The sequence below is a fragment of the Lampetra fluviatilis genome, chromosome 1 (genome assembly GCF_964198595.1).
Source record: "Lampetra fluviatilis chromosome 1, kcLamFluv1.1, whole genome shotgun sequence".
NCBI classification, from domain to species: Eukaryota; Metazoa; Chordata; class Hyperoartia; order Petromyzontiformes; family Petromyzontidae; genus Lampetra; species Lampetra fluviatilis.
In genome coordinates this window covers 33,387,048-33,401,130 of record NC_136275.1, presented here as the reverse complement: position 1 = coordinate 33,401,130, position 14,083 = coordinate 33,387,048, and the positions used below count along the sequence as shown (strand labels likewise).

Here is a 14,083-nt window from a genome sequence, read left to right as displayed (position 1 = left end):
CGCCTTTAAAGCGTTTACGTGACGATACTTAAAAGTTTTTTTTTTATAAACATCGTCGTTTAAAAAACTACGAATAACACGTTACGGAAATATGGACTCATTTGGAAAGTTAACATTTCGGTCAGCTAAACCATAATTTACGAAAAATATCCTGAAAAGTATTATGGGTAATGTCGACTCAAGAAGCGTTGTCATATTAGAGGTTTAAATCCTCAGTTCCGGAAGTAATTGCAAACGATTAAGCTAACATACTACGACCGATGCGAGACTTTACTGTTGATGCCATGGTATTATTTAGTTTTTCTTATTTACCAAAGTATAGTAAGGGCATCATAAACTGATAGTACTCATAGCCAGTCACAGGGGACATTCAGGCTTGGCACTGAACTCGCATGTCCGCCACGGTCACGAGGGCTTTTCGTGTGGCCACGTCGCCTCGTCAGATAAGTCGAGCAGCTACGAGCTGAACAGCAGAGGGCAGTGCATCACGGTTGTTGTAAGAACGGTTGTTGTCCAACCGTTATGCACTTCAAATGTCTCTCACAATTCAGATTAAAAAACTAATTCAGATTAGATGGCATAAGTGTCAATGTATCATAAGCCGCCATCACCGCAACACAGCCCATAAATAAGGTTTGTCACATTCACAATTATTTACGACTTGCAGCAAGTAGTATCTACTGACTATTGTAACTACTGACAATAGTAGTAGCTATTGACTATATAGTAGTATCTACTGACTCTATATCAGACCTACTTACTCTACAGTAGTATCTACCGTGTACGCTTAAGTGGAATTTGCAGGTCCCTGAATATTTCGTTACAGAATGCTCGCAAATACAGGTACCCCGACAAGTATCAGTGTTTTGGGTCTGACGCTTCAACGTAATCTCCACAATGGTTGCAGCTCAATAAAGAGTTTGGAAGAAAAATATTGCTCAGTTTTACGCCAATAAATAATCGCCAAGTGGCTTGTGTAGTTCATGTATAGTAAATAACGACCGCAAACCAACAAAAACTGAAAAGCCTTTTATTTCTTAAAAATTTCGGGGGATAGCGCGAACGCAGTCCCCCAGTACCACAAATTATACAGTCGAGTTTCCCGCATTTGGGGAAATCGCAGGGGTCAACCCACCCGCAGTGCAATGGATGAGCCTCGCCCTGGGAGGACCACCTAAGTGATCATGGTGCCTCCCCTGTCAGGTAAGTATGAGTTGGGATGCTCCCACTATCCTTATATGACTCAGAACCCTATACCTTTACTCTATGGGCTCTGAACGTAAATGTCGTGCAATGTCATATTCTACTTTAATTAGTAATAACAGTTAAAATGCCTCTTGATAACAAAAGCTAGTTATGTTTCAAAGCGATTTAACACGCACAGTTGCGAGGTTTTACACCATAAATATTGAACGGAAGCCCCAGATGCATTCTGGGAAATGCAAATCTCATGACGCGCCTTTATCGTACTTCCGCTTTTACTTCCAGTTCCGTAAGTTTATTTGTTTTTATTTGTTGAAGCTACGAGGTTTTTTAATTCAGGATCGTTTTTTTTAAATCCTTTATATTAAGTTCACTTGCTTGCGCGCTTACGACCGTGCAAATCTTTCGGTCGTTTTTTAACCCACTTCCCGTGATCCAATCGAGCTGACATTTTGCACACAGACTCGTTGTGCGTGACAATTTATTTTCGTGAAAATTTTTTTCCAAAATTTTCCACTTTTTAGGAAAAAAATAATTTCATATTTTATTTAAAATACCAATGTGATAAAAATGAAACTCTTACTCAAGATAAACAGAAATGAATAATAAATTAAAACCGATGCCACGCATATAAAGGATTTATAGTGAAAAACTTTGTTTTTACGGGTTAATTTTTTTGCTTGTTTGTTAGGATTGTTACGCGCCGTACTGTTGATTCACTTTTGCGGAAACGTGCTTCGGGGCCGTCCATAAATGACGTCACGCACTTAGGGGGGGGGGGTAAGACATTTGTGACGATGTGTGACCAGGGGGGTGGTTTGAGAAATGTGACGTCACATAAAAATGCGCAACTTTAAATAAATATAGACAACACGTTCTACTTAATTAAAAATACTTTTTGTAAATATTTTCTCCTACAACATCAGAGTGCAGCGGCACATTAAATACGCACTACAATGACAATAGTTTAAAGCGATTTGAAGCATGTTATATTTTTTTGGGGCGGGGGGGGGCTTTGTGACGTAATTTGGCTTTGCGGCTGCCGGACGAATCCATTGAAAGGTCGCGCGCTCCTTGCACGCGAGGTGGTTGGACACAAATGAGCCACCCAATGACCTCGCTGACCTCGTCGAGGAAAGAGAAACCATCACGCGGACCATCCCTTCCCCCGGTCATCCTCGCAGAAGAAGCAGCAGCAGCGGCTTTCTGACTCACCATCGAAGAACAGAGATGGTCCACCAGGGCCGGCCCGAGGCATAAGCGAACTAAGCGGCTGCTTGGGGCCCCCTGGCCACCAGGGGGCCCCCGAATCGTTTTTTTTTTACAATTAAATAACTTAAACAAGTGAAAACCTCACTGTATTCGTTTATAATATTCGCTATAACATTATAGTGTGACATTTGTGTCAATAATCTTCTAGCACAGATGAGTCTGCGTGGTGGGAGGGGGGCCCCCAAATCAAATTCTGCTTAGGGCCCCCAAGAGGCTCGGGCCGGCACTGTGGTCCACTGAATCACGCTCCTTTCAGATGCGCTTCTGCACCCGTCTGGAACGCTCTTCCCGATCTTAGGCAGCCACTGGAGCTGTGTTTTTTAAAATTGAAACTGAAAACAAATTTATTTAGAACTGTTTTTGTTCACACGCTTTCATTTAACTCACTCTAGATGTGAAGCTTTTGTGACTGCAAGGATTCATACTCTTAGATTTTTTCGGTAAAGTCACGTAAGTAAAAAAATAAAATAAAAGTAGTTATTTTAATTTATTATTATTTTATTATTATTTTTCCCTATACGTGACTTGACCGAAAAAACCTAAGAGTATTTAACTCACTGTTGTATCCTTAAATCGTGGAACTCAATTTTATCCCACTTCCTAATGTGGTATCGATTGAAAACTTGGTATACTTATGTCATACTGATGACAATACTATATTCTTTAAAAAAAAAAGTTTTTAAATATATCTGTTTAAACAATATTTTTTATATGTTATGTTTCGCCTTGGGTCTAATTATCCACGGTCAACTGACGTTGGCTGTAATTCACCACGGCCACTTACGTTGTGGCAAGCTTCGGGGCCACTTCCTGGAGTCGTGGAGTTCTTCCATCACGAGTACATTTAATAAAAGCGTGTTTTAAAAAACTGTTTAAAAATTACTTATTGAAAATGTAAACTGAAAACAAATTTATTTAGAACTTTTTTTTGTGTTTACTTTGTTGTCTTTCCCTCCGCATCTCCGATTGGCTCAGTTGGCTACGTAGGGTGCGAAAGAAGTTCAACATACGGTGCACTTTGTTGTTGGGGATTAGGGATTCCTTACACGAAGCAAATGCAATTGCGGTGTTTTTTTTGCAGCCGACCGTCATCTCCGAATATTGTCCGGGATGAGCGACGGAAAGATCGTGAGTGGATGCAGCGGAATAGAAGGGGGTGGGGGGATGTGACCTTACATCTCACGGTGTTCTAAAATGTGTGGTGATTATCTAAACTGGTCCTGGGCTTCCCGTTCTCCACATGGTATTGACCAGCATGGCGTTTGGTCAGACAACCACCACAGCTGTCACGGGGGGCCCTTCATCCGGCAATGGATTGACAAGGGGGCTTCGAATGATTAGTTATACTTTAGTTACAATTGTCTTTGAGCTCCAAATGATGCTTTTTGTAATCCCAAGCACGGATATTTTCATGGTGTGCACTTTTCAGTTTGTATTCTTGGCCAGTGTCTTGTTCTGATCTTGGTCATAGCTGGAAGTATATACTCGTGTACGGTATAATTTTTGGTAAAATCTTGGCTTAAAGCTTTTGTGACTGCAGGAATTCATATTGCATATAGTATCAGTGGTTTTTTTGGTTTGCATTCTGACCACAATCATTGTGGTTATTGCAGACATGATTCCTTGTACAAAGGTTTCAGTTTGGTGTTTTAACATCTTAACACCAATTTTGTTGCTAGAAAAATGGGAAAAAACCTATTATCGGAATTCATATTATTTGAGTATTTCGGTAAAGTCACGTAGTAGATAGGTTCAAAGAGAATGACAAAAAAACTACGTTTCGATGACGACAGCTTGTGTTGCGATCAAAACGTCGTAGTTTTGTTATTTTCTTTGAACCTATCTACCGTGACTTTACCGAAAACCCCAACAAATATTGTTGGTAAAGTCCACATTTCTCCAAACTCAAATTAGTAATGAGGTACTGTAGTGCCCTGCACCGTTAGAACTCATCAACCAGTGAGGAAAATGTCACATTCCCACGGTCGGGTTATCGTTTCACAGAACAAAGTGGTAGTTCTTTTACCAGCCCCAGGAGGATGGAGCGAGTCAACCATAGACCACGATTTTAACTTGCAACCTCAAATTGAGTTGAAGGTAACCATCAATCGCCATGGGAAGTCATCCCCCCCCCCCCTTGGCCACAGACACAAAACAAGCTTCCCAACACATTTACCGTTACCATCATTTTTATTGAGGGTCAAAGCCCAAGTGGTCCCCACATGGTTGTTACAGGAAAATAATCTCCCCAAAGGTCGCCACACTCCATGTTATCACTAAATGACCACACATGGACATCAGGACCAGCAATTTGTCAAAACAGGTTCCCCGCTGTGGCATAAGCGATGGTGGTTATGGCCCGAAAACAAATTAAACAAAGAGAATCACACTGCTTGCCCTGGGCTAATGTAAATGGAACAAGAGTGTATATAACAAAAATTATAAAAACGGACTACAAAACCGTTTAATTTGTCTCAATAAGGCAACCACATAACAAGGCATCTCAATAGCGGCAAGGTGAGGTGTCCTTTGCATCATTAACAAGTGCAACAAGGTCACAGGATATATGGGAAGGAAGGCACTTATACAATTATAGACTGCGCACTTATATTATAAAGGGCCGCATTTTAAGTAGGCTTGTGTGTTCTTTTCAGAGCACAATACGAAACCCCGTTTGTATTTGCCTTGCATATGAGAAAGCGATATTGTTTAATGGACTATTATTTAATGATTGCTGCTCATAAAATATGGATATGCATAGCAGCAAAATAATAAAAGAAAACTAATGATGTGGTGGATGCTTACTGAAAATAACTCTAATAAAACTAATGTAAAATAAAAAAAGGCGACTTCAGACTTTTGGACATTGTGGAGAGTGATATTAATGGTGTCGATAGTCCAAGACTAAATGGCTGCATTTAACAATGTTTAATATGACTACGTGATTAGTTATTTGCTAATTGTCGATAATTTCCATTGCCCTGGTGACAAGCACCCCCATTACTTAATGACAACCATAAATCTATTTACCAATACCAAAGCAAAACATGAACAAACAGATAAAAAAACTAATTCTAGAATTCATACATAGATGGAAATGTATGTTATTGAAACAATAACTTTAGGAATGTTATTGTGTTAATGATTCATTGGAATTGGCGCATGATGTTTGAAGATAAAAACAAGAATGCTCTCGATCCTCACTTGAACTCATGACATCACATATCAAAGGTTGGGTTGGTGGTTGAGTTTGGTCACAATTGCATCATTTTGTGTAACGACTACAAATATCAATGACAATAACAAATGACCACAGTCCAAATAAAACCATATCCACATTTCCTACAAAGAATATCTGATTGTATAAAAGGATGCTTTTATTGTAATACAATTTTAACATCAACATATAAGCATACACCCAAGTAACCTGGTGATTTACGATCCAGTAAAGGAAAGAATGTATTTATTTAAGATCCATCTCACTTTCGCCATCTGTTGGTTCCAATTGCCTGGGTGGGTGTCAGGGGGCCCATGAATGGTTAATGAGCTGAGACCAACAAATTTTCCTTGCGTGAAAACCTTAATTAATCTTAATTTGCAGGCTGCGATTAAAATCCATGTTACAAGTCCTAGCTTTCAAGTGCTTTAACACAGGTTTAATAGTCATCTAAGCCACCTGGGCCAGCACTCAAGCACATGTCATTCGCATTTTACCAAGAAGTTCATTATTCAGTGGCTGGGACACAGCTATCAGTGTTAAGGGTGGTGTGGTGGCTCAAGAGTGGGAAACAAGAGGTCAAAACACATGATTAAGAACACGATTGTTTTCATTTCCTTACACTCCTATTATTCTATTCGCTACACTCGGAGCCACTTTAATTGGGCTCTTATCCACAGGAGCTGCCATATCTTGCCGCATGCTCTTTAACGAGTATTTGCCAGAGAGCAATCAAACTGAAATTCCATGCTCAATGTTTTACCAAGATGCTCATCGATATATTAGCCTATTGCTTTTGGATAATGACATCTCAATAAATTTGGGTCGTGAAGACTGGTTCATCGCCGGTTAATTTTGTTGAAATAGACGGGGATATTAGAAGAGCAAAGTTTACAAAACTAGCTGTTAGGTATGGTAAAAAAAAACTTTAGTGGTGTTTTTATTGTTTAAGGATTTACAGTCCAAAGTGAAGTTAAGTGGTTATCATGGCCAGTGCCAGATCCTGCAACTGTCACACAGTCAACACTTGACCTCGAAAGTCCGCACTTAAATTATCACCACCACCCTTTGGTTTTTGGTTTATTGCCAGTCTCTGTGTGCCCACTCCAATGCTGTTATTATTAACTTTGATTTCAATGCAGCCATTCCACATCCCTCACTTTGATCGCGAGTCCCTGTGTGAGCTTGTGTGTGTATATGCCCATGTGTTTGTGTGTTTGTGTGCGTGTGCATTCCCCCTCTCCTCCAGTAGGAACCCATTCACTCAGGCTTGGCATCTCCCTGGATTTTGTCACCGCTAGTCTCATCGTCAGAAACTTCTGTCTCTGTGACGGATGAGACGACACGTCGCGTGATGCTCGTGAAGGTGTAGGGCCCGCGTCTGCACATACAGAGGGGAGAGGGGGAGAGGAGTGGGGAAGAAGGGGGAGGTGGAGCGAGAAGGGTCATTCAAAGAGCTACAACTCATGACTACTCGTGATAAATGACCAGCTCATTTGTAGTTGATCGCGAATCAATACGTTCACAATCAGTGGTCAAAATTATCCAATAATCGAACGCCAAACCTGTGTACCGGCACTTTTCAAAACAGTTCTTATTCCTCTACTCCAAAGTTTCCGCAGAGGAGGGGGCTGAAAGTGGATGTTTCATAAGGAGACTTCTAGACCACCCTACAAATAATGTCTGTTGGTAGATTGGCATGCAGGTACGGTAAGCTGGTGGGGGGGATAGGCAAGCAGGTTGGAATTCCATTTTTTTTATATAGGTAGTTCAACTCGGTGGTAGTCCAGCCACCCAAAGCTGTCTTATCCTTCCTGCTCGTTGGCCCAAAGCCACATAGAAATTCCCAGTGAAGGGCAGTGAGAGGGGATAGCTGCTGCCGGATCTGGGCTCCACACACCTCAGCTTGGTCTTGAGGGTGTTGACCTCGCGGTTCATGGCTTCGGCAGACTCCGTGACATCCTCGAGCTCCCGCGCCAGCTTGCGCCTCGAAGAGTTGGCACGTGTTGCCTCCTCCTCCGCTTCCTCCAGCTGCCGCTTCAGCGCCTTCATGCGTCCAGTCACCTTCTCCACCTGTAATCATCGCGGCGTGCCCACATTCGAATCAAATCATGAGCAAATTTGGCATTTGCGCGATTCATATATAGCAAGGCTATCACTGTGTTTCACCGTCAGTTATGGTCAGCAGTAGTTTTCACAGTAGGGAGTTCATGTTACGGTGGCATTACCCAGTTAGGTAATTTGTGAGTGATTTTAACATTTGTCAAATTCGGCTGTGATGCTGGCCACACGTGGCCTACTCTTTTCTAAAGATGTCATATGATCTTTGGTATTAACCAGGGAAGCTGTTGGGCTCAATCCACAAACCTTGGCAAAAAGCAGCAAATGCGATAACGCAAGGCCACGACACGGCATTGACTACACGGGCACCATACCCAAGGTTCATCAAACGCACAATAATCACGCCACAGGTACATTAACCATAAACTATTGCTGTTGAACGTGATGATGATAGTAATGACTAACAAATGCAATGATACAAAAAGTTATGAACTTGTATACCTGTAATGATTCACAATGTTTCAGGGTAACAATCTTATGATTTATTTATATAATTTTGTGGTTAATGTAGCTGCCAATATTGGCTGCTTGAGTCAAGTGAAGCTATTGCAGACACATTTATTCATTTATGGTCATGTTTCAATGTCTCCAACAGTGTCCACACACACGTCTGTGCGTGCCCGTGCGTGCGTTCCCACCTGCTCACGGTACTGATCCGCGTGGCGGCGTTCATCCTCCACCTGCAGCGCCACCTCCTTGAGCCTCTTGTCCGTGCGCCGCACCAGTTTGTTGGCTGCCGCGCGCTCCCTGCGATGACGCGCACACGTTGCTACTACATTAGTGCGCCTCTACTACCTGACCAAGCCTGAACACTGCCCCGTTGATTTGCTCACGCTGCAGCCTTCGAAATTATGCTCCTTTGCATCTCTACACTCCTGCGCTGCCAATGAGTCTGATTCCACCAGTCAACGCACCAAGCCAACTCCGTGCCCAAATCAATGTTGCTCCACTGAAAACACATCAGTACTCACATCCTGTTAGTGTGCCTTTCTCAAAGACCATTCACAATCATGTCTGCATTGCCCATGCCATATCAATGTACTAAAACCCCAACATCTCAGGAGTTATCCATGTGTGCATCAATGTGCCTTCACCAAAGACTCATCTTAATTTCCCATGCCACACTCGTGTACATCCCAACAAATTAGCCCTGTTGATGTCTCTGCCTCACTGCCTCACCATATCATGCACTCCACCCATTCACCAAAGGCGAATCCCCATCATGAAATCTCCACTACCATCCAGTACTCGTTTATGCAAACATATCAACATGCCTCCATCACTACCATCACACGACAATAAATGTTTTAAGTGCATCTTTGTCCGTTCTATTTAGTGCCCCCAATTCTAGGAAATTCCATCCATGCCCCGTCATTTCTACTTCACCTCTACCCTACCTGACAGATGTCAATCTATGCCTCCATCATCATAGAACCAACTCCATCCAACAGATTCCATCTATGCCCAATCAATTTCCTTCCATCACTCTGCCTCCATCTCAACCCATGTGTGTTGTCAGCATCCTGTCTGTCTGCCCTCACCGCGCCTCCATGTCGAGCTGCTCATCCAGGGAGGCAATCTTGGCCTCCAAGGTGGCGATGATGCTCTTGTACTTGGTTTTGCCCTCTGACTCCAGCTCTTGCAGCTTCAGCTTCAGCTCCTTGTTCTGGCGCTCGAGTTGCAGACGAAGCCCATCGGCCTTCTGCGTGAGGCTGCGTTCGCTCGTCAGCTCCATCGTTATCTGGTCCACCTGCACCGCGGTGGGCAAAGACGCTGGCATGGTGACGGCGCGCTCGTCTTTGTCGCCATCATCATTATCATCATCCACGGTGGCTCATCATTAAGGGCCGGTGGGTCCGGGTCCCGTCAGTGAAAAGAGGAAGAGGAAAAAAAAACCACCATCACAATACTTGCTCATTATAAAAAAAGCTAAAAAAGTATACACATACACCACCCTCTCTTCCACTCCTTCCACCACTTCCGCCCTCTCCTGTTTGAGTCAATCAAGTGCCTGGCGAACATATCTGCAGCGTGACTGCCGTGTTGAATGCACCTGAAGCGTGATCTTGCGCAGGCGGTCCTGAAGGAGCTCCGTGTTGTTCTGCTCCTCGTCGACCTCCTCCTCCAGCTGCACGATGCGAGTCTCGAGTCGACGCTTCTCATCCAGCAGCGCAGACCTGCGGGAGAGAGTTCACGCCACGTCTCGCACCATCGTCTTTCGCTGCTGCGCGTTCTAACTTCTTGGAGGAGGAGGGTAAAACAGCCTGACTCCCAAGAGCACACATGAGCAGTAATGGGCAGTGAGAGGGACAGATGTCTCCACACATAAATCAAAATACATTTCAGTCCATCAGCCAATTCACTTTCCATACCAATATTATTCAGCAGCATGTGTTTCAGCAAGAAAACACTGGACCAGTTTGTTTACCTTCTGGGTCTCATTCGCAGAGTCAGGCTCCGGGCTGCCAATAGTGACGAGCCACACTCTGCTCATCTCTCAGGTTGGAGGCTCACAGCAAGTGGTTAAAATACCAGATGGCCATGGTCCTGCAAGTTTTTCCAATGGACGACCACCGATGTCTTCCCTTAAATTGGTATTCCAGGCCCAATTACCCATCATAATTTACTTCACCTCATTGTGTGATGTGTTATTTTTTTTTTCTTTTTCTCAGTGCAATTCCAAACATTGGTAATCGTCACAACGCTGGACCCCGATATCGTTTCGTGAAAAATGATACCGTGCCGTGTGTCTGTGTTACGCACTTCCCAGAGCTGCCGCTGGCGATCTCCTCGGCGAGCTCATCGCGCTCCGCCTCCACGTGCCGGCGGGCGCGCTCGGCAGCTGCCAGTTCCTGAACGATCACAAAGACAGAGACAAACATCTCCCTTATAGCCTCAACAGACTGTTCGGGCAAGTGCTGTTAGCAAGCACCTATGAAGGCCGACAAAGCACACGAGGGGTTGGGAGGCCAGCGCCGCCTTTGTATCCCGAGTGGCGATGTTTACACATCGCACCAGATACTCATTTGAGGCAGAATTGACCTAGGGGGAGACCCGGGACCGATTCAGATAATCGTCACTGGTGTTGGCCGTGAGCGGGAATTGTACTCGGGTTGCCGGGTTCGTAGTGCCTGCGCTAATCACGACACTATCGCTCAATAAACACACGCACACGCGCATATCTCTTTGGCACAACAATCTCATCTGACCTGGCATGGAATTGCTATATTACTCAGCTAGCTAAGGAGGTATCGAAGAATAATGGCTTTCTTTCCCCCTGCCAAATATTTAATTCCGAACAATTATTAACATGACTAGAGAAGCACAAATTCAGCCAATGCTGGAATACCGTTGTCCTGCCTGGGGTGGAGCACCTCATGCCCATCTCATTTCACCTTTTCAACGACAGAATTCCCTCCCATCATCTCCGATTTCGAATTCTACGGCCTTCACTCAATTCATAATTCACACGTCCCAATTATACCTTCAATAGTGCTGTTGTTTACTGGTTGCTTGGAAATTTGGTAGTTCAGTTATTTTGAGTACACTGTATTCCCCTGGGATGCTGCTGCGGTGAATAGTTTGTAGCTGACTCGACATGCAATCCAGAGGTCACTAGTTCAATCTCCGTACACGATATTTGAAAAAAAATGGGCAATTTCTTAACCCCCCCCCACCCTCTGTCCTCTTAGCATTCTAAATGGATGTACCGCAGTTCATAGGCATATTTGCATGTGGTCGGGTAAAGTGTACGTAACCCCCACCTCTGAATTGTTAGCGACCCGATGCACGAATCCTGTGGGCGTCATAAATCAAACTGTTATTATCTGGATAGCGTGGAAGAGTATGCCACAATACCCTCTTAAGAGGGTCTCCCGATGGCTTTCTCGAGTGAAGACTCTTCCGCCAGCAGTGGCAATCCGCACCTCAATGTTGTTGTTTACCTTTGATCCAATAACCCCGTGTGATATGCGGGTCACGGCACAGCCGGTCACTTTATTTCACCGGACACACTGCGCGGATCGCTTCGGCGGTAGAGTACGGTCTTGCTCACCTCCTGCAGGTGCATGATCTCGGCCTCAAGGCTCTTGAACTTCTTGTCGTTATCGCGCGCCTGGTTGAAGATCTCATCGCGGGAGGTGCGCGTCTCCTCCAGCTCGCGGTAGAACTCCTTGAACTGCGTCTGCAGCTTGCGCAGCTGCTTGGTGGCCTCGTCCCGGCCCTTGTTGGCCGTCTCAGCCTGGCCCACCAGGTCCTGCAGGTCCATCTCCAGCTTCTTCTTGGCGTTCACGGCCTGCGCGCGCTGCTTGCGCTCCTCCTCCAGCTCAGTCTCCATCTCGCGCACCTGCGCACGCCACACGCGCCCGGGGGGGAGGGGTGAATGTCAATGTGTGGATTTCAATAAGTTGGGAAGGATTGATACTGATGAAGTCAATTTGCAATGCTCACAATGCCTATTATGAATCGGGGAACGCAAGAGGCAACTGCAAATATTAATTTCATGCTGTTCCCTGCAGTCAAAACAAATGACAAAGAACAAACTACACAGTAACAATGCAGAAACATCAGTTCTGTAAATGAATCTTGAGCCAGAATCGTAACAATTCATTAAATTTCAGGCAGGGTGTATCCATTAAACGAAAATGCAACATACTAAAGCCTCAATAGAAGAAGAGGCTACCAAAACCACTTTATTTTCTTACTATAATAACGCTGACCCTATGGCAATTGCCAGTTTAAATCTACTGTAAATAAACCATCGTTGAGTTCACCACTGAATATGACCAGGGACCCCAAAACAAAACACACATTTGGACACAGTTACAAAAGCACACCTTGTGATGTTTTTGGGTTTGAGTCTTCCTTCAAAATAAAACCCGACCAACGTGCCCGCCAGTCTTACCCCGCATGTCTAGCCCCCGCGTCGCCCCCGCCGTGCCCACCTGCTTGATGAGCAGACGCCGCTTCTCCTCGCCCTGCTCATCTTTGCCCAGCAGCTCGCGGTCGTACTGCGCCTTCAGCGCCTGCATGTTGACCTCCAGGCGCAGCTTAGCATCCTCGGTGGCCTGCAGCTCATCCTCCAGCTCCTCCAACTGCGTGCGCATCTCCGCCACCTGCTGGTCCAGGGCCCGCTTCGACTTCTCCAACTCGTGCACCTGCAGCACGGGTCAAAGGGTGGCGGCGGTGGCCGCGAAGGGAGAGAACCAATGTAAGACCAAGGGGCAAGTCGTGTTCACCCTCCAAGTGAAGTGCGACCGGACGCAACGGACGCGTTGAAAAGTCCACAGCCCTCGTCGAGAAAGCAACAAGCGACCTTGACGAGCGAGTGCTATTTTATACATGGTCAAGTAAAAATGCAATGGTAATTGGATGATTGATGTTCCAGAAGCTTTAAACGCTGCCTGGAAGAGTAATTTGTCTGGCTTTTAAAGCACTCGCAGAGACACATTGCATGTCTTTCATTTTGACAAGATGACTTTTTCATGAAATTTTCCTTTTGAAAAGTATTTTTCAGATTCTTTAAGAACACAGATGAACACATGCGAGGAAAAAAACGACGGTATTTTGTAGGCCTTCTATATACCTCTTCTTGAATTTCCTCCCAAATTTTATTCAAATTCTGCCGTTGTTGTCAATTAAAAATTTGGAGCTCTGAAATTGGGCGATATATCACCCTGGCATTGAGAAACAGGTCTGGTGAGTATGGATTTTCTCCAGATTTGTATGGCTTTTCAAACCCAGGATCTCAGTGGTGTCACCAGCTCAAGCCCCCTGATCTCCGAGCCACCAGGTCCTTCTAAGCCCAATGTCCTTTTTAAAAAACCTCAAAATCTCTTTGCGCCGGGCACAGCAGGGTCGAGAGTGGAAACGTACGCTCTTGCCGACGTCGTCCTTGGAGCTGACGAGGTCCTCCATCTCGGCGCGGAGCTGCTTGTTGCTCCGCTCCAGCTCCCCCTTGGACTCCATGGCCTCCTCGAGCGCTCGAGCCAGCGACAGCGCCTTGGTCTCCTTCTCGCGGGCGTCGGCCTCGGCGCGGTCACGCTCCTCGGCGTAGCGCGTGGACACGTTCTTCTCTTCCGCCAGCATCTACACCACAAACAACAACGCGATCGATCACAACAATGAGCAAGTATTCACAATCGTGGCTGTAACAATCAGCAGAGCACAGTGGGTAAAAGACAGATATGGAATATTGTGCATATGTAGAGTTATTTTGTCAATCCACTGCTGGATGAGGGTATCCCAATACCGTGTGGGCTATGAGAGTTA

At 45.0% G+C, this 14,083-nt stretch overlaps 1 protein-coding gene and 1 non-coding gene across 4 annotated transcripts in view; both read right to left on the bottom strand.

Annotated features, from left to right (window-relative positions):
- Positions 1 to 1,047: 1,047 nt before the first annotated feature.
- LOC144936650 (U1 spliceosomal RNA) lies at positions 1,048 to 1,211 on the bottom strand. The gene has a single exon (XR_013637442.1). It is a non-coding gene; the product is annotated as a U1 spliceosomal RNA (small nuclear RNA).
- A 3,435-nt stretch (positions 1,212 to 4,646) lies between these two features.
- Positions 4,647 to 14,083, bottom strand: part of LOC144934853 (myosin-10-like) — a 110,767-nt gene continuing 101,330 nt past the window's right edge. For all 3 annotated transcript variants that reach the window (XM_078861080.1, XM_078861089.1, XM_078861099.1), the window contains 9 exons: positions 13,688 to 13,900; positions 12,757 to 12,969; positions 11,868 to 12,158; positions 10,577 to 10,665; positions 9,867 to 9,990; positions 9,355 to 9,563; positions 8,452 to 8,560; positions 7,593 to 7,765; positions 4,647 to 7,073 (listed from right to left, as the gene is read on the bottom strand). In XM_078861080.1, coding sequence (XP_078717206.1) covers positions 6,953 to 7,073; positions 7,593 to 7,765; positions 8,452 to 8,560; positions 9,355 to 9,563; positions 9,867 to 9,990; positions 10,577 to 10,665; positions 11,868 to 12,158; positions 12,757 to 12,969; positions 13,688 to 13,900 — 1,542 coding nt within the window. In that variant the 3' untranslated portion in view covers positions 4,647 to 6,952. The remainder of the gene's footprint in view (positions 7,074 to 7,592; positions 7,766 to 8,451; positions 8,561 to 9,354; positions 9,564 to 9,866; positions 9,991 to 10,576; positions 10,666 to 11,867; positions 12,159 to 12,756; positions 12,970 to 13,687; positions 13,901 to 14,083) is intronic.